The sequence below is a fragment of the Tamandua tetradactyla genome, chromosome 8 (genome assembly GCF_023851605.1).
Source record: "Tamandua tetradactyla isolate mTamTet1 chromosome 8, mTamTet1.pri, whole genome shotgun sequence".
Taxonomy (NCBI): Eukaryota; Metazoa; Chordata; class Mammalia; order Pilosa; family Myrmecophagidae; genus Tamandua; species Tamandua tetradactyla.
Window position 1 is genome coordinate 100,878,263 of NC_135334.1, and position 24,108 is coordinate 100,902,370.

The window sequence follows — 24,108 nt, forward strand, 5'->3', positions numbered from 1 at the left end:
AAGGCACAGGGAAAACAAAGGTTGATTACTCTGCTACTGTTGATAGAGATGTGTATGTGAAAGAGAGTGTGTAATCATTTGCAAAAACATGTGTTGATGGCTCATCCAATTATACAGTTTACAGCCCGAACTGGGCTCCTCTCTAGGTCTCCATAATTGAATGGGTGAGTTGCATATTGAAGCAGCTGAACTTGTGCGTGCTTTCATGATTAACCTGCAGATTTTATTACTTGAGTTTCTGGAAAAAAGAAACTTGATCCATCAGAATTAATTTGTAATTAATTGAGGTGATGGGAGTGTTTTGAACACCTCTATCTAGCCTTTGATTATAAAGTTTTATGCAATCCTCTAAACTACCATTTTCATTTTTGCATCTTTTAAGATAAAAAATAGTTCATTTGTATAATTATCTACTACATCCATTAGTTCTTCCTCAAGTAAAATTATATTGTTTAACCTTATATGAATGAAAGGAAATGGTAATTTGGAACAGCCTTTGAAAATTTCCTTTTCCTTTTCCTTTGGTCTGAGAAAAACATTTGGGGTTCAAATTGGTAATGAAGGAAACACCAAAGTTTACAGGCACTGTTTCAATTTAAACATCATATTGAAAACATTTATAAATATATATATCATCCTATAAGCTAAATATACACAGATAAACAGTCTTTGCATGACTTGGCATAACTAATGGAAAGTGACAAATTAGCTGTATCCCCAAGAAAAGGGAAGAGAAAGATAAAAGAAGACATTAAAGGAAGAAAGGGAGGGAGAGAGGAAAAGAGAAAGAAAGAAAAAAGAAAAAGGAGGACAAATATGCATAGATTACATAGAATGATAGACTGATTGATCGATATGTGTTATATATTATTTTGTACCCAACCATTACGTCAAAGCACAGTGATAAAGTTGGATTTGAGAGGTGGAGAGCAAGATAGAAAGCCAGAGAGAGATAGAACTAACTTTAAATTCCTGACACTTTAAATGCCTATCTTGTATATACCATTTACAACAATGATATAAATCATATATTGTTATTCTGCTTTTATTGATGATGAAGCTGAAATCCAGAATACTTAAATTAATCTACACAAGGTCATACAGCAAATAAGTGTCAAGAGTGATGCCAAGGCTTGTATTTTCCCCCATCCAACCCTAAATTTGCTTTTTCCATCTTTTTTTCCCAAGAAATAGGAACTTTGCAAAGTTGGACAAGCTCAATATTTGAGGTCAGATAGCCTCTCTTTCTTTTTTTCTCTCTTCCCCTCTAACTATGATTAATCTAATGCATATATATTAAGAAGACTCATTGGATATTCTCTGCCTTTGATTTTTAGACATGTGATGAGTGACAAGGAAGGAAATGTCTAGTAGACATTATCCAGACCAAGCAATTCTCACACTCTGTGATGAGTACACTCTGGGTCCTCCTTCCCCACACCTCTTATGGCTGTGTCCATTGACCTGTGCATGCTTCTCCATTTTGAGAAACTGATCATGAATACTAAAAATTTCTTCAATGCTACAAATTGATAATATAATACAATGTCTTTACACACACATACACACACACACATACACATAAGGAAAGCTGCAGGGCTTTATGCCTAAAAAAGTTTACCTACAGTTTTATCTTCTGTACCATTTTGAAGATATCATGTAGCCTAGAAAAGCCATGTTTTAATCCTGATCCATTTTGTGGAGGCAGCCATTTCTTTTAATTCTTCTTCAGTGCTGTATGTTGGAAACTTGATTAGATTATTTCCACAGAAATGTGATAACCCTAATTGTGGGTGTGATCTTTGATTAGATGGAGATGTGACTCCACCCATTAGTTTACTGGAATCCTTTAAAAGAGGAAGGTAACCTCTTGTTAGTGCCTTAATTCGGACACTTTCATATTCTTAGAACTGTAAACTTGTAAATTATTACATTTGTAAATTATGCCATTCCAATTATGGCATAGCTTGCAAACTAACTTGCTTAGTAAGGACAACAATATTAACATATTGCTATGTTATATGCACTTCTTGTTTTGCATTGTTGTGATAATTTTATCTGTATAATTTTGTATTATGTACTTTCAGCATAAGCATTTCTTATATTATGAAGTATTCTAAAAAGTGTCATTAGAATTAGAAAATAATTCATCCTATTATATCATTATTTAATTACCCATTCTACTTACATTCAATCATCCGTTTTTTTCAATATTTATTTATTTATTTGTTTATTTTTATTTTTTCATGGGCAGGCACCAGGTATCAAACCCTGGTCTCCAGCATGGTAGGCGAGAATTCTGCCACTGAGCCACCGTCACACTGCCTTTTTTTTTTTTTTTATTAAAAAAACCACCCTAATGAACACTTAGGAGTCCAAAGCTTTTGTTGTTGTTGTTTTCAACATAAGTTTATTTTGTTCAAAGAAAAAAATCCAAAATGAAATATACTGGATTATGAACACAAAACATGTTATGTTATTAAATTATTTTCCAAAATACATGTTTTTTTCCATGCCAGCTTTATCAAAGGGATAGAAAAATTAGTTTATTTCTTTACATGTTAGTCAAAATTTAATGTATCGATTTTAAAATTTTTGTTGATTACTCATTTCTCAGGAAGCATATAGTTTGTTATCATTTTAATGGTATTTATCATTTTTGTACAGTTAAATCATAATTTTTTTCTTCAATGATGTGAAGATGGCACTGTATTAATCTAAATATATCTGAAATGTTAATGTGGAGATACATTTATTCCCAAGCTGAGTGAACTACATCAATCATATAAACAACTAATATTTTTTTGAACATATAATATCAGGGAATTTGTTATGATAACAGTAGGTAAGATTTATTGAGTATCTAATATGTACCAATGCTTTGTTCCAGGCATATAGCCCTCCTCATATACTAAAAAAATCTCGTGAATTTGAGTCTATTACTTTTCCCCATTTCACAGATGGCAAACACGAGGCACAAATCCCAGAGAGGTTGAGTTACTGGGCTATTACCATCAATGAGCTAGTAATGGAGCTAGACTCAATGTCAAGTTTTCTGAGTACAGAGGAATTTAGCATTCTGTCAGTTTATTCTGAAATATCTTAAAGGATAAGCATTTTATCTCTATTTTACACACTTTGGAACATGAGGGAAATGTAGCCAGAATTCACACCCTGGCCTTCCTGAATCCATAGCACTTCTTTCTACCAGGCTGTACATTTTCAACCTACATATAATATATGCCTTTTTATTGTTCCTTATAATTCCACCTGCTTTGCTTTCCCTAAGGAAAAGCAACATGTTATACATCTATTGTTTCCTAATAATGTCTAGATCTGTGCTTGTCTATAAAATATTGTTGGTATTACATACTATACAAAATGTTGACATTTAAATAATTATATATTAAATTATCTACCCCTTAGAAATTACTTTATAATTGACCATTAAGCCTAATTCTACCATGGAGTAATTTAATTATCCTTCTTCACGTCATTGTACATAAAGATTTTCTTAAGTAACATGAACAGATATGTTTCTGTGCTTTAACTATACAGAAATTCAACAACTTCCCATCTAGCTTTTATAAAACATAAAGCATTATTATCAATTTTTGGCAGATGCATTTGAGTTTTGAAACCTGGAAAACTAATTGGGAGACATCCTGTATTCCATATCAATACATACAATCTTAAATTTGCTAAGAGCTTCAGAAATGGTAGAATCTATCCATTTCATGAAACTAGCCCAAGATGTTGGCCATTTTGCTTGCCATAAACATTTCCAGTTAATTCCATTTTTTTGAGTATCTGTCAATTTAAGAAATGTGTTCTTTGCGTTGGCCCCAGTGTGAGCTCCCTCTCATCCTAGGCACATCACTCAGGGTACACAGACTAGATCTAATCCTTTGTCTTTCATGATAGCTCCTTAGACATTTGGTGGTAGCTTCTAATATTCCACCACATAATGGCATTTAAAACTTGATGGATTTTCTAATGCTTGTTGAAAAGTAAAAAGTCTTTTCTAGTTTCCAAGATCCACTCGATTATAATTCAAAACTATAATTCTAACCAACTCCCCAGGCAAGTCTGATTCAGTGTTTTGCCTGGAAAAAAAGTGACAAGCATTGTAAAGGAGAGAAAAGTATTGTGGCTTCCTTTAAATATAATTCACTCATTGAGTTATTCTTTAAATATCTAAGAACAAGAGATTAGCCACAAAATATGGCACATCTGCTTGATGTTTGTAGTCACGTGTTGTGTCTGGGTTGCTCACCGCTCTATTACTGGGCCTACTCAGCACCTGGCACCCAATTAGGACTTGGTACTGAGTGGATGAACCTACAAAAGTATTAATCATTATTGCCTAAAGCATTCATATTTATCTTTGTCATCATCATTCCTACAATATATTGAGATCTTACAGAGGCAATGAATAAATGTTTTCAAAAATTTTCTTTTCCAATCTTCACAACAATTTATAGAATAAAACTGTTTCATATTCTACACATGGAAACTTTCCCAAGGTCACAAAGCTTGTAGATAGTGGGTTTTAAAGTTTAAACCTTGGCTCAAAACAATCTCCTTAGCCCATGGGTTAAACCACTGCATTATACTATTTTGTCATCAAATTTCTTTTATAAGACAACACTTTTTGTCTCTTCCTAAGGTTTACTATGGCATTCCAGGTGGTACTAGGGAGAAATAAAATAATGCAATCAATATTTACTGCTGGCAGTTTTCAGGAATGAGACAAAGAAAATATCAGTGTGACAAAAAGTCCTGTATGTACGTCTGTATTTCACAGTCATAAGAAAAATAAAATACATGAGTCTGGGTAACAAGAAAGACTCATTTTTTAAATGCTCAGGCATTCATCTCACGAGCCTTTGCTGTGATTCATCAAAGTGGGTCTGAAGGCTGAGCTCCTGTAATCACATCTCACGTGCTAAGCAGCCAGTCCCTCACTTCATCCATCGCCTCAGTTCTCTCTGACTGCTTCCTCTCTTGTCACTCCAGGCACACGCAGGGAGAAGAGCATCATGGAAAATTTGGCAAGACCTATGCTTTTATGTTAAATATAAAGGCCTCTTAAGATTCCAACTGAGCCTTCGTTCAAACAAGGGCAGCTAGGGAAGCCAGTTCAGTATATTTTCAACATGGGTGCCATTTTTCTTCTTTAGGAATCTTCCTCTCTTCTTCTGGACTAGAAAATCTCTCCACTTTTCTTATCAGTTGTGTATGACCAAAAGGAGGAGACACATTTTGATTAGTTTGGAACTGTCTTATTATGTTCACAGGTAGAGAAACATAGGAGGTGGGAGGTTAAAGAAAGTATGCATACAGTTTTTCAATGCCATAGGTTCTATGATCCTCAGAGATTTATAATTTGAGCTGTTCACAAAATGATACAAAAATGTTTATAATGTGGGGTTAACACATATTGACATGTGGAGCATAAAGACGCCTATGCAAAGGTTTGGGGATGTGAATTTACATGTCAAATTTGAAAAGGAGCAAGTAAAATATTGTGACTTTTCCATTCCCTAAGGGGTTGGAAATTTTGTGAGAAGAGGCTCTAAATGTGGCTTTAATATGAAGTATTTTATGGGCTATTTAAGAAGCTTTTATTCTGTAGGCAATGAGAATCCACATATCTATGTGTGTGGTAGTGTTTTTTAAATTTATTTTACTTAATTGATTTTTTTCTGGTTGAATAAAGTGTTTTTTTTTTTTTAATTTTTAGTTAAAGTTGTGGGTTTACAGAACAATCATACATAAAATACAGGATCTCCATGTACCACCTGTGCTGATTTGAAAGGATGCATGTCCCCTAGAAAAGCCATGTTTTAATCTAAATCCCATTTCATAAAGGTAGAATAATCCCTATTCAGTACTGTATGTTTGAAACTGTAATCAGATCATCTCCCTGCAGATGTGATTTAATCAAAAGTGGTTGTTAAACTGGATTAGGTGATGACATGTCTCCACCCATTTGGGTGGGTCTTGATTAGTTTCTGAAGTCCTATAAAAGAGGAAACATTTTGGAGAATGAGAGATTCAGAGAGAGCAGAGAAGAATGACATAGCCACGAGAAGCAGAGAGTTCATCAGCCAACACTTTGGAGATGAAGAAGGAAAACACCTCCTGGCAAGCTTCATGAAACAGGAAGCCAGGAGAGAAAGCCATCAGATGACACAGTGCTCACCATTTGCCCTTCCAGCTGAGAGAGAAGCCCTGACTGTGTTCACCATGTGCCTTCTCACTTGAGAGAGAAACCCTGAACTTCATCGGCCTTCTTGAACCAAGGTATCTTTTCCTGGATGCTTTTGATTGGACATTTCTATGGACTTATTCTGATTGGGACATTTTCTCAGGTTTAGAACTGTAAAACTAGCAACTTATTAAATTTCCTTTTTTAAGAGCCATTTCATTTCTGGTATATTGCATTCCAACAGCTAGCAAACTAGAACACCACCCTATTATTAACAGCAATGGTAAGTTTAAGCATGTTTTGATGATATGCAGTGTATAAGATTCAGGCAAAGAGAGAATTTGAGTTATTTGAAAGCAAGAATTTTTCATTATTGTTCTTTCACTTGGATAGTCTAGTTTAGTGATGGACTCATGAATTCAACTCTGAAACTCCTATTGCCATGTTTCAACTTTTTGCCAGCCAGGTGAGAGAAGGAAAAGGGACCTGCCTTGACATGTCCTGGCCATCTCCTGAATAGCAAGAGTAGGAAGGAATGCTAATGAACATGACATGGATTCCAAACCTTTCTCTGAACCAACAGAGTCCCTACTGATGGTATTTTTGAGAAGGTGTGATAAAGAATGATCCTTTTAAAGTCCTGTTCATGAACCTGTTTAGATTCCATGTAGAGAAAGCATTAACTTGAAACTTCTTAGAAAAGGAGGCATATTTCTGCAATATATTTATAATAGAATTATCTCTTCTTAGCTGCTTAAACAAGTATGATAAACATCATTGGTTGGCCTCTAAGTTCCATAAATTGTTTCTACTCTATTTATCTCATCTTAGCTAACCTCACCACTTTATTCATTGATATATTCTTGCCTCCATCACCACTTGATTGTTTCCAACTTCTCCCTGGTCATAATGACTCTGTTCAGGTCCTCTGATCTCCTTCACAAATAAATTCCTGGCCACTTTTATTAAATGAGGGTCTTACTTCCATTTTTCTAGATTATACATCTCAGAAGCAGCGTCATCAGGTCCTAATAAGAAACCTCCACTTACTTATTGGTTTGGTCAAATATTTGGAAAGTATAGGATAGGAAATCATTTTTGTTGTTCTTGCAAATTGCATTGTTAATTAAAAATTGTAAAAAAGGTCATACTAGGAAAAGAGCAAAATGATATTTTTACAGTTTGCTTGCTTTCATTGTTAATATTGTCTTTGATTCATGATTTCTTTGCAGGAAATCTTTTAAGTCACACACTTTGTAAGTGTTTACTTAAAACTAGAATATAAAAATCGTAATATTTTTATTTGGGCATAGGTGAATTGCAGTATGTCCTAAATGTTCAAAGTAAATGAGAGAGTCAGGGTCTCTTAAAAGTTTCCCTGCTTCATAAGTACCTATGTGACACATCAGATGTAATTCATGACTTGTGGTCATCTGGCTGAATGAAGACATCAGTGTCAAAACTTATGATAATTACAGAAATGAAACAATTTATTTCTCATTTCTCCGGATAAATTTATCAGCATTAATAGACATTCTATTGTTATCTTCCTGTTATTCCATTAATATTTTTAAAATGCTCAGTAGGTTGTTTGCATGCAATATGGAGTCCATTCTTTTAGAAGTTGAGATGAGTGAAGGCTCCAAGAAATTAGATAATAAAATAATAAGGGAAGAGACCAATCAAAGGAAGAGGGACTTTCTATTTTTTATTTTTTTATTTTTTATTAATTGCCTGGGCAGGCACCAGGAATCGAACCCGGGTCTCCAGCATGGCAGGAAAGAACTCTGCCTGCTGAGTTGCCATTGCCTGCCAGGAGGAGGGAATTTTAAGAAGATGAAAATATCTAGTCTTTTTGTTCAGAGAAAAAGAGGAAATGGGAAAGAAATTGTCTGTTACTGTTCCATTAAAAATCATCTATAAATTGCACTCACACAACTCTTTTGAAATTATTTTATACTCCTAAGAATTGTTTTTATTTACAACTTATACACTATCTACCTTCAGAAAATGTGGAAATCATTACCCTAACTACAGTGAAACCGTTATATCAGTCAGGATTCTCCAGAGACACAGATCCAACAGGATATGTATGTGTATGTATACTGTCAAAGAAAAGCACTGGATAGTAGTTAAAGTGGCAGGGCAGGAGTCATTCATACTGCTCCAGCGTGGGAGTAAAGAAGCCAGTAACAGCTAGTCTCAACTCGGATTAGTTACAGTTTTTTAAAGGGCGTAAGAAGGTAGGGAAATCAGTAACTGTAAATCACTGGGGGGAGGGGTCTGAAAGGGAAAAAAGGAACTTAAAAATTGCTGAGAGATGTCTGGATAAGGTCAGGGCATCTGGGAATGGGGTTATGGAAGGGGGTCAGGTCTTGCAGTCTTTTTGAAAATACTATATTCTGTTGTTTAAACAGTATTGCTTCACATTAAGAAAGAGCTCAAAATAAAGCAGTTCACCCAGACACATAGCTTAGCAGTGGGGAAGCCCACACTAAAGTTTAAACAAATCTCTAGTGAAAGTTAAGGAAATTGGCAGGGCATACTCTCTTGTAAAGATACACAATATACACATGTGCATAAAGAGATTCATTTTAAGGAATTGGCTCACACAGCAGTGGGGACAGACAAGTCTGAAATCTGCTGAGTAGACCAGCAACCTGGAAACTCCAGGAAGAGTTCTATGGAAGTCTTGAGTACAAATTTCTTAGAGCAAGCCAGCAGGTTGGACATTCCAGTTCAAGAGTTGTTGTTGAAGATTTAAGTCCGAGAGTTGCAGGGGAGGCCAGGAGGCTGGAAACTCAGGGAAGAACAAGCATATAGTCTTAGGGCAGAATTTCTTCTTGGAACCACAATTCTTCCTCTTAAATCCCTTCAACTGATTGACTGAAGCCCACCTACATTGTCAAGAGTAATTGCCTTTACTTAATCTCAATTGACTATAGACATTAATCATATCTATAGAGTATCTACACAGAAACTTCTAGGCTAGCGTATGTCCAAACAAGTGGACAACATAATCCAGCCAAACGGATACATAAAATTAAGCATCACAATGATCAAAACAGTTCTACACAATAATATGGTACTTTGAGCTCACAGGATGAGACATATAATCTTTTCTGCTAAAATATCAGTATTAATATTCTATTGCTGTGTGAGAGAGTGCTACAAACTTATTGACTGAAAAACGAATTTATTATCCTCACATTTTTCGTGGGTGAGGAGTTTGACATATTTTAACTGTGTCCTCTGCTCGGGCTCTCGCAAGGTAGAAATCAAGTGTCTACCAGGTAAGTATCCTCATCTGGAGTGTTGACAAGGAAACCTCAGCTTCCAAACTCATTCAGTTGTTGACAGAATTCATTTCCTTGTGCACATATGACTGAAATGCCCTTGGTCTTGTTAGCTATTGGCCAGATACTGATCTTAGAAGGACACTTAGGTTTTTGCCACATGGCTCCCTCCATTGGCTCTCTCACATTTCTGAGCTCTCAGATTTCAGGAAAGTTCCAGTCCCTTTTAAGGGCTCACCTTTATGATCTCCTTTTGATTAACACAAAGTCAACTGCCTAGTAACCTAATCATCAGAGTGGCATGGCATCAAAATCACAGGTTCTGCCGGCACTCAAGTTGTGAACACCAAGAGGTGGGAATCATGGAAACCATCTTAAAATTCTTTCTGCCAAAATATTTTAGTGTGACTAACCAGCATTCAGGTGTTTAAATGTGTGTGTTTTTTTCCTTAATATATATTTTTTCTTATTGAATCAGTTGTGAGTTTACAGAACAATCATGTATAAACTACAGGATTCCCATACTCCAACTACCTCACCACCAATACTTTGCATTGGTGGGGAACATTTGTTACAATGGATGTTAGCACATTTTTATAATTATACTATTAATTAAAGTCCATGGTTTAACTTATGGTTCACTGTTTGTTTACTGGAGTTTCATAGATTTTTTTTAAAGCATTTTATCCCATTACCACATATAAAATTTAAAATTTCCCATTTTAATCACATTCAGATATATACTTCAATGCTGTTAATTATATTCACAATGTTGTACTACTTTCACCACCATCCATTACTAAAATATTTCCATCATCCCAAATACATTTTAAGCCATAACTTCTCATTTTCCTGTCCCCTGGTAAATTATCTTCTAGATTCTGACTCATGAGTTAGCTTTAAAGATGTGTTTTAAACCAATGGTTTTTATACGGATTAACAATATTTGAAAATAGTACATTTCAGACTCATATTCATGTCCTAGATTACTTTGATTATTAATGATGTTGAGTGTGTGTATTTGTTATTACAAGTTAAAATGATAAAATTGGCTGAAGAAACAAAAAAACAAAAAACTTTCTCTATGCCTTTCACTTACCACCTGGAAAATTTCTCTTCTTTTTAAATACCGTTAGCCTTAACCTTGCAGTTTTCCCTGCATAAGTGTCTGTACATGCCACAGATAATTGACAGAGCTCCAGTAATGAATACAGATAGCAAGCCATTCATTCAAAGCAGATGTGTGCTTCTTATACTTTGTGCAATTAATGCTAGTCCACATCATGCAAATTGTGGATTTGTTATGAATCCGCTGAGGCATGGCCAATTTGTTTTAGGAAAACTCAAATCGTACCTCTTTTGTTTCCTCGCACTATTTAGCACAGTTCCAAACTTTAAAATGTATGAAACAGCAATTAAGTTGAAACAGAATTATTGTTCTTAATTTATTATCTACCTATTATTGCACAGTTTATGTAAAATCATATAAAGCCAAAAAACAGAAGTATAAAGTAACTCTAGACACTGAAAGAATTCAACAAACATTATATGTAAATCTAAAGTGTGACTCATAAATACACTGTGCATATTAAATTTCTTTTTAAACTAAAACATAAATTCCCTGTTACAGATATGAATAGCCCTGTATTCAGATAAATTAGGGCCCCAAAAGATTACTTGGCATGTCCCCAGACAGATACAAGTAAGCATTAGAACTAGGTTTCTGAGCACAGGTCTGTGTGGCCTCAAATCCTGTGCTCTTAGCCTCATGAAAGATGTCACTACATGTGATCTTAAGGCACTAATTTCATCATCACACTCATCACTCTCTGATACTCTTGTACCTGTACTTATTTATGCATTTGTTTCTTTCTCCACTAGAATGTCAGCTCCACTGAGGAATAAAGGCTTTTTCTTTTTCACTACTCTATTTCTAACCCTAAAATAATGTTTGCTCATAATAGGTACTTGTTCTAGTTTGCTAGCTGCTGAAATGCAACACACCAGAGACGGATCGACTTTTAATAAAAGGGGATTTATTTTGTTGGTTCTTCAGAGGAAAGACAGCTAACTTTCCACTGAGGTTCTTTCTTACGTGGAAGGCACAAGATGGTCTCTGCTGGTCTTCTCTCCAGGCCCCTGGGTTCCAACAACTTTCCCTGGGGTGACTTCTTTCTGCATCTCCAAAGGCCTGGGCTGAGCTGCTGGTGCTGAGATGAGGGATGCCGAGCTGCTTAGGCTGTGCTACATTGCACTCTCTCATTTAAGCGCCAGCCAATTAAGTCAAATGTCACTCATTGCAGCAGACACGCATCCTAGCTGACTGCAGATGTAATTGGCAACAGATGAGGTTCATGTACCATTGGCCTATGTCTGTAGCAACAAGACTAGGTATGCTCACCTGGCCAAGTTGACAACTGAATCTAACTAACACAGTACTCAAGAAATGTTTGTGGAATGCGTGACTAAAGTATAATAGAAATTCTTGGGCACTCAATTTGGCTCTAAGTTTTCTGTCAATTTAAGGACAAAAAAATGGTATTTCATTAATTAGGTCACCTAGATTTCATTTTCAGACCATAAAATTAAAAACAAAAACAACCAAAAATCCTATTCTACAGAGGCAAAAAAAAGAAAATTGCTCCCAGAGAGCTTAGTTATCACAGTTGAGAATAGATTTCTCAGTAAAGATGTTCTTCCGTTTCCCTTGCTTGTTACATGCCCTGCCACCACAAGAGATTGTAATCACCCACCCCTGTTTGGAGAGAATTCCCTGTGGTCTTATTTCCCACTCTCTCCCTAATGCCTAGACATGTGACCCCAGGACTGAATAGTCACAAAGACCTGTTACAAGTGATTAGTGTTCTCTGGACCTCTGAGTACTTGTTAACATATGCAATTCTTGTTTTGTTTTGTTTTGTTTTGTTTTGAATCAATATGAGGTCATACATGCTTTGTGTAGTGAATGCTTTAATACACCCAGATTCTCGTTTGACTGTAACATTGTGATGATTACTATAGAGTCTGCCTTCAAAAATTGTGGACTGACAAGTATTTAAAGGGTGCAGTATAATCATTATATACCAATTTAATCAAAACAACTGCAAATATTGGAATATGAAGGGTAAATAACCAAGCCCAGTCATTATCTTTTAAGATAAACCACTCTACTTTGGTCATATAATCCTTCTAAGAAATGCAAAATCTTAAGAATGCATTGCTTTTCTGCTTTTTTGTGTGGTATACTACTATCAAACTTAACTTTCCTTATGTTAACTTTGGAGTAAGTATAGGTTCATCTTTAGTAATTTTACTTCTGAATATTATTTCTGTATCCTTGGAATGAAAGGCCTTCTCAAATGGTAACCAAATGTTATATAATGGCTGCTTTTCATATTTACTTTATTCATATTTACATAATTTAAAATTTGTTTCTTGCCTATAGGTTTACTTCACCAAGGAAATAGCATAAAATAAGTGTATGCACTTTTATTCTCGCATACTTTTAAATTTATTTATTCATTTTTTTGTAAGCCTTGCTCTAGTTTCTTTATTACCACTGTGATTTCAGGAAATTCGGAATAACAAAGTATAGCAGCCAGGAGATTGGCCTTGTTGAATTCCATTATTTCAACTTCATTCCCATAACAACTGAATGAAATGAAAATTTGTCTTATTTGTCTTGTTAGAGTCCCACCCCCTAAAATTCCACCTTCAAGGCAGATCCTGAAGTAAGGATGTGGGTTCAAGTAATTTATTTGAGAAATAATCCCAGGATGTACTATTAGGACATGGAGAAAAGAGACAAAGAATGAGCTCAAGCCAATAAAGGGTGCACTAGGGAGTGGATTACAACTGAGGTTAAAAGGGCTTAATTCCACTGCAGCCTTCTGAGATACCTGGAGGAACACATTGAAGGGTGGAGAGACTTGGGTTCCTTGTCTACCAATTCTCATTACTCAGCGATTGATGGTCAACTACTGGTTTTCTAATTGCCTATCACTTTGGGCTAGGCCCCTGTGCTAGCTAAGCTTTCTCCTTTAGTTGGTGAGTGATTTGAGTCAAAGAGGCCAGGGAAAGACTTCCCTGTATATGAGATCATTCTTCAGGTAATCTTCAAAGTAGGCTGAAAGGATGGGGGCAGGCAGGAGCTTCAATATCTACTGGGTCTTAGCCTCATTCTAACATAGGAGGAAACAGTTTCAGAGGGCAAGTTAGTGGCAGAATAAGCACGTGAAAAGTAATCAATGAACAGTTCTTTCTGTCTCACACATTTATGTTTGCTCCTATTTGCTCTGGTCTGAATCCATTATTTTCTCTAGTCTGAATCCATTATCTGCTCTAGTCTGAATCCATTATTTGCTCTGGTCTGAATCCATTATTTTCATTATTAGCAGCAGCAGATCATACAACAAGGAAAATAAGTTCATAAGAAACCTTTTAAAAAATTCCTCTTCATTTAAACAAAGTTATGCTATAGGGTGAGAGATAGGGCCACAGAAAAAAGACAGACATTTTCTGTAACTATACACAAAATGCTAGTGAATGAAGTATAATAAGAAACTGTTGGAATAGTTTATTTAAATAAAAAATAAATCACTGTTGAAAGGCAGAGATAAAAAGACTAAGTAGAAAGAGAGTCATTCATGTGAGAGGCATTCTAATAATTACTATATATATGTTAAATTTAAAGATTTATGTATATTTATCATAATATTTATGATTCAGTACAATTAGCAATAGGCTTCAGTTTTCTTCTCTGATGTATTCCTTTTTTTATCTATTCCCATCATATTTGTGCATATACTTTCAGTTCACTGACTATTGGGGATAAAAAGGAAAGAGAAGAAATTATAGAATCCAGAACTTGGCATATATCCAATGTAGTTAAATAAGAACAATTTAATTGAGGTAAGATTTTTCCATTCTGTTTTTGATGTAGTTCCCACCAGTCTATATTTGATGGAGGAATATCAATTTGCTCAAATCCTAATAAGGCAACTCCTTTCATTGTTGAACGACTTCAACCGTTAGGAATTACATAGGCTGTCTTTAAAGCAGCTTCCCTAGAAGCAGTCTCATTGGTTTAATTCTATACCAAGTAATATCTAGTATAACTCCAAACTCCTGTCTTATTGGCTAAATCTTTAAATATATAAACACAGTTTGGTGAAACCTAAGAGCCTCCATGTTCTCAGCTCTCTTTTCCTGCCAAAGTAAAACATTGTGGTCATTTTCATTTTTTTTCTTGGTGTTTTCACCTATTATTATTTTTTTATTAGAGAAGTTGCAGGTTTATAAAAAAATCCTATAAAAAATACAGAGTTCTCATATAACTTCTAGTATTAACATTTTGCATTACTGTATAACTTTCTTAAAATCAATGAGAGAATATTATATTTATATTGTAACTATAGCCCAGAATTTACATTAAGGTTCTTCGTTTTGTGCAGTCCTTTGTTGCTTTTTAAAAAAACTTGTTATTCTAGTAACATTTATACAACCTAAAATTTCCCTTTTAAATTGCATTCAAATAAATAATCCAAGGGTGACTATTGTATTCACAATGTTGAGCAACCCTCACCACCATCCATTGCCAAACTTCTCCATCACCCCAAGCAGAAATTCTATATGGCTTATGCATTAATTCCCCATTCCCTACCATATTCCTGGCCCTGGTAGCTTGTATTCCAGTTTCTGACTCTACAAATTCATTTATTCTAATTATTTCATATCAGTGAGCTCATATAATTTTTGTCCCTCTATTGGCTTATTTCACTTATTATGATGTATTCAAGGTTCATCTGTATTGTTGCATCTATTGGAACTATACTTTGCTTTTTTATAGTTCATAATTCCATTGGATGCATACACTATATTTTGTTTATATATTGATATGTTGATGGACATTTGGTTTCCTTCCATCTTTTGGCAATTGTGAATAATGCCTCTATGGACATTGGTGTTCAAATATCTGTTCAAGTCCCTGCTTTCAATTCTTTGACTTATGTAAGTAGAAGTGGCATTGATGAGCTATATGGTAGTTCTCTACCTAATAATCTGAAGAATCACCAAAATGTCTTCTCAAAGTGTTGCACCATTTTACATTCCCATCAATAATGAACAAGTGTACTTTATCACTTCACATTTTCTCCAACACTTATTATTTCCCAGTTATTAAATAGTATTCATTCTGGTGGGTATGAAATGGTATCTCATAATTTAGATTTGCATTTCTCCATATGCTAATGATGTGAGCATCTTTGCACTTTTTTTATCAGTATAGTCTTTGGAGAATGTCTATTCAAGTCTTTTGCATATTTTTCATTGAATTGCTTGTATATTTGTTGTTGAATTGTAGGATTTCTTTATTTAATGTGGATAATAAACCATCATTGCATATGTGGTTTCCAAATATTTTCTCCCAATCTGTAGGCTGCCATTTCATTTTCATGATAAAGTCTTTTGATACATGAATGTTTTGAATTTTGATGAAGTCCCATTCATCTGTTTTTCTTTTGTTAATAATGTTTTTGGTATAATGTCTAAGAAACCATTGCCTAACACAAGGCCCTAAAGATGCTTCCCTAATGTTTTCTAGGAGTGTTATAATTTTGCTTCTTATATTCAGGTCTTTGGCCCATTTTTAGTTGATTTTTATATATGGTGTGAAATATTGGATATCCAGTTTTTCCTAGCACCATATGTGAAAGGGACTATTCTTTCCTAATTGAGTGAACTCAACATCCTTGTCAAAAATGGAATTTCCAGAGATTATGAGGGTTTATTTTTGGCCAATTCAATTCCATTGGCCTGTTTGTCTGACATTAGGCCACCACTATTAATTTTTGATTACTATTGTTTGAATAAGTTTTTAAATTAAGAAATATGAGTTCTCCAAATACATTCTTCTATTTTCAAGATGGGTATGATTATTTGGGGTAACTTAACCTACCATACAAATTTTAAAATTGACCTTTCCATTTCTGCAAATGGGATCTTGTGCTAATAAAATTAGGCCCTATCTTCAATAAACGCACAATATGTTGAGAAACCAGATATATGCATACATGTGAAAACAAGGTTAAGTGCCAAAATTATGTTATATGCATGGGACCTCGAGAGTTGCCCCAAGTCACTAAATGATGGAGATGATGGGCTACTGATAGAAATGATTGGCTATTGAAGGAAGGTTTGGCTTGTTTTAGGATCTCTCAGTGCAAAGAAACTAAAAGGGGATGGGGGAAGGTAAAGATGGCATGCACAAAGTCATGAAAGAGTAGGATAACATGCTGTGATCAGTTAAGGGTACTATAACTGGAGAAGAGTAAGTATATAGAGAAGTCTTTGCTCTAAAATGTGGATCAGAATAGGTAAAATCTCCTACATAACCTCTTTAGTAACTACTAGTTACATGATTTATCTAATATTTGATATAGAAGACTGTTTAGATCTCTACTCCCTGTTTGATCCTCAGGAAACAAACTGACTTTTAAATGGGCAGAGTTATTCAGTGGCCATAGAAAGGGTTACATGAAATCACCAAATTAAAAAAATGCAGATCTTGACACTAAATTAGTTTTACAAATACTTTTAAAATGTGCTTAAAATAAAAAGGAAGAAAGAAATGAAGGGAGGGAGGAAGAAAGAGGTGAAGGTAGGAAAGGACATAGGGAGAGAAGTAGGCAAACAAACAGGGTGGAAGGAAGATAGGAAGAAAAGAAAAGAAAATTCAGTATTTTAAGTTGATTACAATGGAAATGAAGTCTGTTGCCTATACTTTTAGGAATGCCAGCATTTTATCTCCTTCAAAACTGTTGAGCCTAATAAATGAAATGAGATTTCCTAATATGTAAAATATAGTATCTCAGTTCCAGAATACTAGCTTTTTATAATATTGAGGCTTTTTTTCTAGATGGATTGATGGTCATATTGATTAAAGTACAGCCTGGTTTGCACTAGTTATGTTCCTAAAGGCACATAGACCACTGACATATTTAAATCATAGACTCTAGATGCATCAAGGATTCAGTAGTTTTTTTTTTAATGCTTTACAGAGAAATAACTTTCTTTGAAATTGAGCTTCTTTGTAGAAGCTGACTGCTGTAAGTACCACTTAAACCGACAATTAATGCTTGATCTCTCCTTTTGAATCCCACTTAGACTGTGAAGCTTTTATCCCCTAGGTTTCCTTTTTAGCATACATCTAAGTAATGGAACACAATCGATTCAAGAGACTTCTATACCCTTCCTTCTCTTAGTTTAACATCTTTTGCCTGTTTTTAATTGTTGCTTTCACAGGAGGGCAAGGCTTGTTCAATGAAGCACAAAGAAAGTCCCCCAAGCAATGCCACTGCAGAAACAGAGCCTGTCCCACAGGTATTTTTTGTTTTGATTTGTTTGGTTACATCAAAAAGCACTTCTTGGGTCCATTGCATTCAATACTTTTATCTTTGGATCTAGCTGGAAAAGTGATTATATATTTGGTAGCATAAGCTACCTTCACCTGATTTCCAGGGCTGCTGTGCCTGACATTAAGCTTTTGGTTTATGTGAGACCCTCAGAAGATCAACAGGGAATGAGATTAGCCCCACCCCCACCTGACCAAGAAACAAACAAAAACACACAGAAAGAAAAGTTTTTAAAAGCTTCCATCTGTTCCTATGGGAGAAAGAAAATCAACAGAAGATTTGGGAAGCAGATTAGGTTTGAAAGAAGTACATACACACTCCCCCCAAAAGAAACAAAGCATAAATACAAGTCAGGAGTTTAATTATAACATCCATTTGCACTACATTATATACTTGACCAAAAATACTGTGTCAGAACACTTCTCACTGTTTACTTCATTTAATACAACATAGCTTTCACCTTTAGGTGAGATGAGTCAACGTTAAATGGTTTGACCAAGTTTATTTCAAAATAGTTGTTGAAACACCTTGCCATTTATAGACAAACTATTATATATACTTCCCTGAAGAAGTATTAGGAAAATTACATTTATTTTATTTTTGCTTTTATTTTTCTATAAGATATTTGTTGAAAATTAGAAGATTTCATTACTATTCTCCTAGGATTCTAGATTTTTGCCTAAAAATTATACTGTTGACTCTTCTAATTTTCTTTTCTGTATTGTTTGATAGAAATTGCAAATGCCTCCTACTTCTGAATGTGAGGTGAAAAAATCAGCAGAAAAGCAATTGACCAGCTTTGAAGGGATGACAACAAGAGAAGAAAAAATTCTGTAAATACCAAGAAACTGTGTTAAATATGTTTGTTTGCTTTTGTCTACATACTGTTCTTCTTAGACCACAGGCTTGAGGGAAATAATAAGTTTCTAAAGCATGCAATTTTCCACAATTTTATGTAACTTCATGAATTTTCTGAAACAGTCCAGGCAAATATGATTCTTCATATTTCTTAATTGAAATTTCGTTATCAGTAATTTGCCCAGTATGAGTTTGTATAGTTTGAACCTAAAAGCAGTAGGATATTTAATTCTGCTGGTTCATTTGGATTTCTAGTCCTTCTATGATCTAAAAGATGATGAAATGTGGTAGAACCCTAACATTCTTAGAATCCAAATTACAGCCATTTCATGGAAGATTTTGTTCCCCACAAGCCAATTGAACCCACTTTCTCAAGACTAAAAATTTATGCCAGCTTGAATATATTATTTACTTGAGGGTCATTATTGTTATTCTTATTATTATTTTGAATCATGCCTAAATAATGCAAAGGCAGTGCTGGCAAGGATTTAATCTGGAAAAAGAATTAATGAAATCAGATGGTTAGCATGGTTTAGACAAAAAATCTGGGTGAATGACTAAATTTCTGACTGAATTAATTTGATTTTTCTGACATTCTATAAACACATCTCCTGCATATGTCTACTGGAATTGCTCCAATTTAGGAATCTGATTTGGAAATAAATATTTGACATTATTTTTGACATGAATTTGGATAGTGGAATGTGGGATGGTGAGAATGTTTTAAAATGCAAACATGTAAGCAGAAATACTTAAAATGTAGATTTAAAAAATGGAGAGTTGATGAAAGTAAAACAGCCATGTAATAACAATGAACCCCGATTCATATTTTTAGCAAACTTATTATAAAAAACAAATCAATGTCTATATTAATCCTTAAAATTGGGAGTCTCAATAGAAATATCATTCATCAAATAAATGTATCCCTGAATGATCTGAACATATCTCACAGGCAATGGGAATTGGCATTTGAGTAACTATCTGATTTATAGGATCAATAGAATATTGAACCTATGGACTGAAATTAGTTGGTTAAATGATTCACTTTTGTTACCTGCACCATATATATTCACTTTTGCTGTATAGACTCGTTTTGCAAATGCAAAGAATGTGTGCCACCCATTAGTTTTAAGAAATGGATCTGCAAGCAATAATGAATACATTTAGAGCAATGTATCCTGGTAGGCTATGTTAGGATGCTGTTAATAAAAATATATTAAATGAAGTCTGTAATCAATAGTGAACTTAAACTTTAGGATATACTGGTGCATCTTTGATTACAATGACATATTCAAATAAATGTAGTGATCTGGAGAATTGGGAACTACTAGTTCTAAAGGTGATATTGTGGTATAGTCATGAGGAAATTTTCCTTGCAGAATAGTTCGATGTCGTTTATCAATAGTTTTCACATCACAGGGTACTTAAGACAGACAGAGAGAGAGAGATAGAATTTTATAAATGAACCATAGAATGTTCAGATGGCATGGCCAAGAAAAGGGTCTCAATTTCCTGCTGACAGTAATCCTTTCCCTGTTGTAAACATTTATTAATTCTCATGAGATGAAATATTTCTAGTCTCCTGAATACTGTTCCCTGTACTTTTTTCACCATATCAAGATGTCCTAACCATTTCCTTAAGACTAGGAAATGGAAACAGAAAATTTAGTTTAAAGTTAAGTTCACTTCCCTGTCAACACCTCATGTCAACCTTCCACTTTGGCCCCATGGATCCTAAGGAAAGCTAATCACCGTTTTACATAAATAGCATGTTTTAAAGCATCTTTGGAAGTACAAAAGGAAAATCAGGCTGAATTTTTCAGAAATTGTTTTGACAGGTGGCACATTGAATGATAAGAACTTGACTTAAATTAATCAAATCTGATCAGATTATTTTTATTATTTCTTTTATCTATGTTATAAATTCCTTTTTTAGAATGTGACAACATAATAAAATTTATTCTCTTAATTACTGACTTTATAAAGTGAACTTTGAAGTGGCATGAATAAACATGAAGTATGTTTTTTTTTTCTTTAAAGATGTACAGCATCATGCATTCACAAGGGTTGCTGTGGTAAATTCATTACATCATTTCTCCCAAATCAAAAAGAACTGATAGCAAGAGAGCTTTAAAAAAATCACTCTAAGAAATATTTGTGGAGTCCCTTTTAATAGCTAAGTATGGGATTCTTTTCAGTAAATTCTATGATTGTACTTTAACGAAGGCATTTTATTGCTCTACATCCTTCAATTTAATCCTTTAATCCTGCTATTGCTTCAAAATAGAAACAGAGAGGTTCAAGGTGCATTATTTACCCTTGCAGCTTCTCCGAAATGATTAACAACTCTAAAATAGAAGTTGTTTTGAAGGAGTCACCATTCAGAGCCTAACTGTCCTCATATGGAAGATAAGATTAAACTAAATTTTGACTATAGATAGTATAATTTTTGTATGTACTTTTAATGACAAGCAGTTAAAGATTACTTATTCTTTGTGGAATATGAATTGATACCTACTGAAAAAACAAACACACTTTCCAATTACCTAGCTTGTTTTAATATGGGTTCTACCAGAAAATGCAAAAGAAACTCATTTCTTTCTTATTTTAAAATATTAATCAATTTAATATATTAATTTTTATTAGAAATTTGTTTTGAACTCTGTGTTTCTTTTTATATGCATTAATTGTATGTAAATTGATTCAGTGCCTAAACTGAGTAAGACCTAAATGAATGCTGACTGTTTTTATCAGTGCCAACATGCTCAGAAGAAAAGTGAATAATTTGGTCACTCACTTGGATGTTGTTTTCTGTACAATCGCAACTATTTGATTATTGAAAAGAATAAGTGATTAGTTCTGTTTCTTTCTTTAAGTAGAGTGTAGGCATCAGAGTGCTGTTTCAGACGTTACTCTGTTTCATAAAATATACAGGATTTTAGCTCCAAAACAGTTATATGTGAAGGAGATATTTAACGTTTGAGTTGAAAATGCAGATAGCTGGATTAAAACAGCGTCTTCTGTGCATTTTGCTATAATGAAATCTTTTATTTTTATAGCTCAGGAACTATAACTAGCACTGATTGCAGCAGACTCAGATAATTATTGGCACCATAGAGTAAGCTGAACTGGCCAAACTTAGAGTACACTGAAAAATGTATTTGGTTACTTAGGGGATATTTTCTCATTTGTACAACCTTAAAATTCCCCAGGCTATGTACGTCTGGATTGTCTGACATATTAATGATTGAGTGATAAAAAATAAAAGGTACTGAAAGATGGCCTGATTTTATTCAATAAATATTTGTTACGAAGACCACAATATGTTATCCTACATAAACTAATTGAAAAATCAAATATTGAATTTAAAAATAATACTTGCTCCTGTGTATTAGGAAGGATCTAAGAAATTTTTAAAATGTCATCCTGGAAGATTCTTCAATTTCTCTCTGCCAATGTCCCCCAAATCTTTTATCTTATTTAGATTCTTAAAAAAACAAAACAAAACAGATCTCCATGATGAAAAACAGATCTCCTGCCTCCATGATGGCAGGGATTTTTGTCTTTTTTTTTTCACAGATGAATCCCGCATGCTTTGAACTAGCCTGCCTCATGGAAGCTGGTAATTATTTGATGAACAAATTAGTTAAGACCCTTGGAAGAAGCAAGGAACAATATCCTGGCATTATAACAATATACCAGCACCACAATTAGTTGTAGAACAGATTTCAGAGTTTGACAGGGGTTACAATTCTACAATTTTAGGTTTTTACTTCTAGTTGCCCTAAGATACTGGAGACTAAAAGAGGTATCAGTTTAATGATTCAGCATTCATATTCATTTGTTATTCCTATCTTCTCATTATAACTCACCATCACCCCTTTCTTTAGGGGTGTTTGGCCTATGGCTATTCTAACTTTTTTCATGCTGGAAGAGTTGGTCACTAATACAGGGTAGGGAGATGGAACTATCTGATGTTCTGGAGAGGCTGGGCCCTCTAAGTTTCAGGACTTATCTGGTCCAGGGACTCATCAAGAGGTTGTAGGTTTCTGGAAAGTTGCTCTAGTGCATGGAACACTTGTAGAATCTTATATATTGTCCTAGGTGTTCTTTAGGATTAGCTGGAATGGTCCTGGTTGGGGTTTGGCAGGTTATGATAGGTAGCAAGGTCTAACTGAAGCTTGCATAAGAACAACCTCCAGAGTTGCCTCTCCACTCTATTTGAACTCTCTTGGAAACTGATGCTTTATTAGTTATACTTCTTTTCTCCATTTTGGACAGGATTCATCCTCCTGGAAGAATTTTTAAAGAAAGCTCAATATCATAGACATGATTTGCATGTGCTCTGGGAATCTTAAATTGGAATCCAGCTCTGATATTTGCCTGGCCTTACTTGGGTTACTTAACTTATTCTAGCATTCATTACTTAATTTTTTGGGCTGTAAGGAGTTGGGTAGGATGAATAGCATGTGAATTTTAAATTTTAACTTATTCAACTGTGAAGTCGATCCTGCTGAAGTCAATGCTGAACAAATCAAGCTGAATGTATTTACTAGATGTGCTTCCAAACCATCATTTGATATATATGTAGACGGTTTAGAATATTGGCCCAGTTAATGTGTGCAAGTTTGAAGAGGTGTGAAATAGAGAAATAACATTTTTCTCAAAGCTTCTAATGTGGTAATGTCATCAGTTCATTTCTGTCTCACATTTAAATTAATAGAACTACAGAGCAACCAGGTGTGTTCCAAAAAGCAATTTGGGTCATTATCAAGGTGATGAAATGAACTTTAGTATCCTTGAAAGAGAATATACCGTCTCACATTTTATACTCCTTGTGGTAAACTGAGCAGCTTGTTTATGTCTTTCTTAAACTTAACTTACATATATAGAACAAAAAAATAAAAACATTCTACAGTTTGGGAACATCTTGGTTTTCGAAAAGCTTTCTTTATTCCTTTTGTAAGGGAGACAGAGACTAGTTTTTGGAATGAGGACTTAGGGCAGCTCTTTCTCCTCCACAATAGTAATTGCTGTGTCTGTCATTTCCCCTTTCATAATCACCTCATTGGGAAGGTAGACATTTAAAGGCCTTTTAGTGTTTGAGCTCCTGTATAAATTTCAGATATTTTAAGGATGCATCTATTTCGCCCATTGTTCTAGTTTGCTACCTGCTGGAATGCAACACACCAGATATGGATTGGCTTTTAATAAAAGAGGATTTATTTTGTTAGTTCTTCAGAGGAAAGGCAGCTAACTTTCATCTGATGTTCTTTCTTATGTGGGAAGGCACAGGATGGTCTCTGCTGGCCTTTTCTCCAGGCCTCTG

The 24,108-nt window shown here is 34.5% G+C and overlaps 1 protein-coding gene across 1 annotated transcript in view; it reads left to right on the forward strand.

Moving 5' to 3' along the window:
- LUZP2 (leucine zipper protein 2) overlaps positions 1-20,272 on the forward strand; it is a 569,898-nt gene extending 549,626 nt beyond the window's left edge. Inside the window, exons 11-12 of the mRNA XM_077114242.1 lie at positions 17,812-17,889; positions 18,654-20,272. Of these exons, the coding sequence (XP_076970357.1) occupies positions 17,812-17,889; positions 18,654-18,758 (183 nt within the window). The 3' untranslated portion in view covers positions 18,759-20,272. The remainder of the gene's footprint in view (positions 1-17,811; positions 17,890-18,653) is intronic.
- Positions 20,273-24,108: the final 3,836 nt, after the last annotated feature.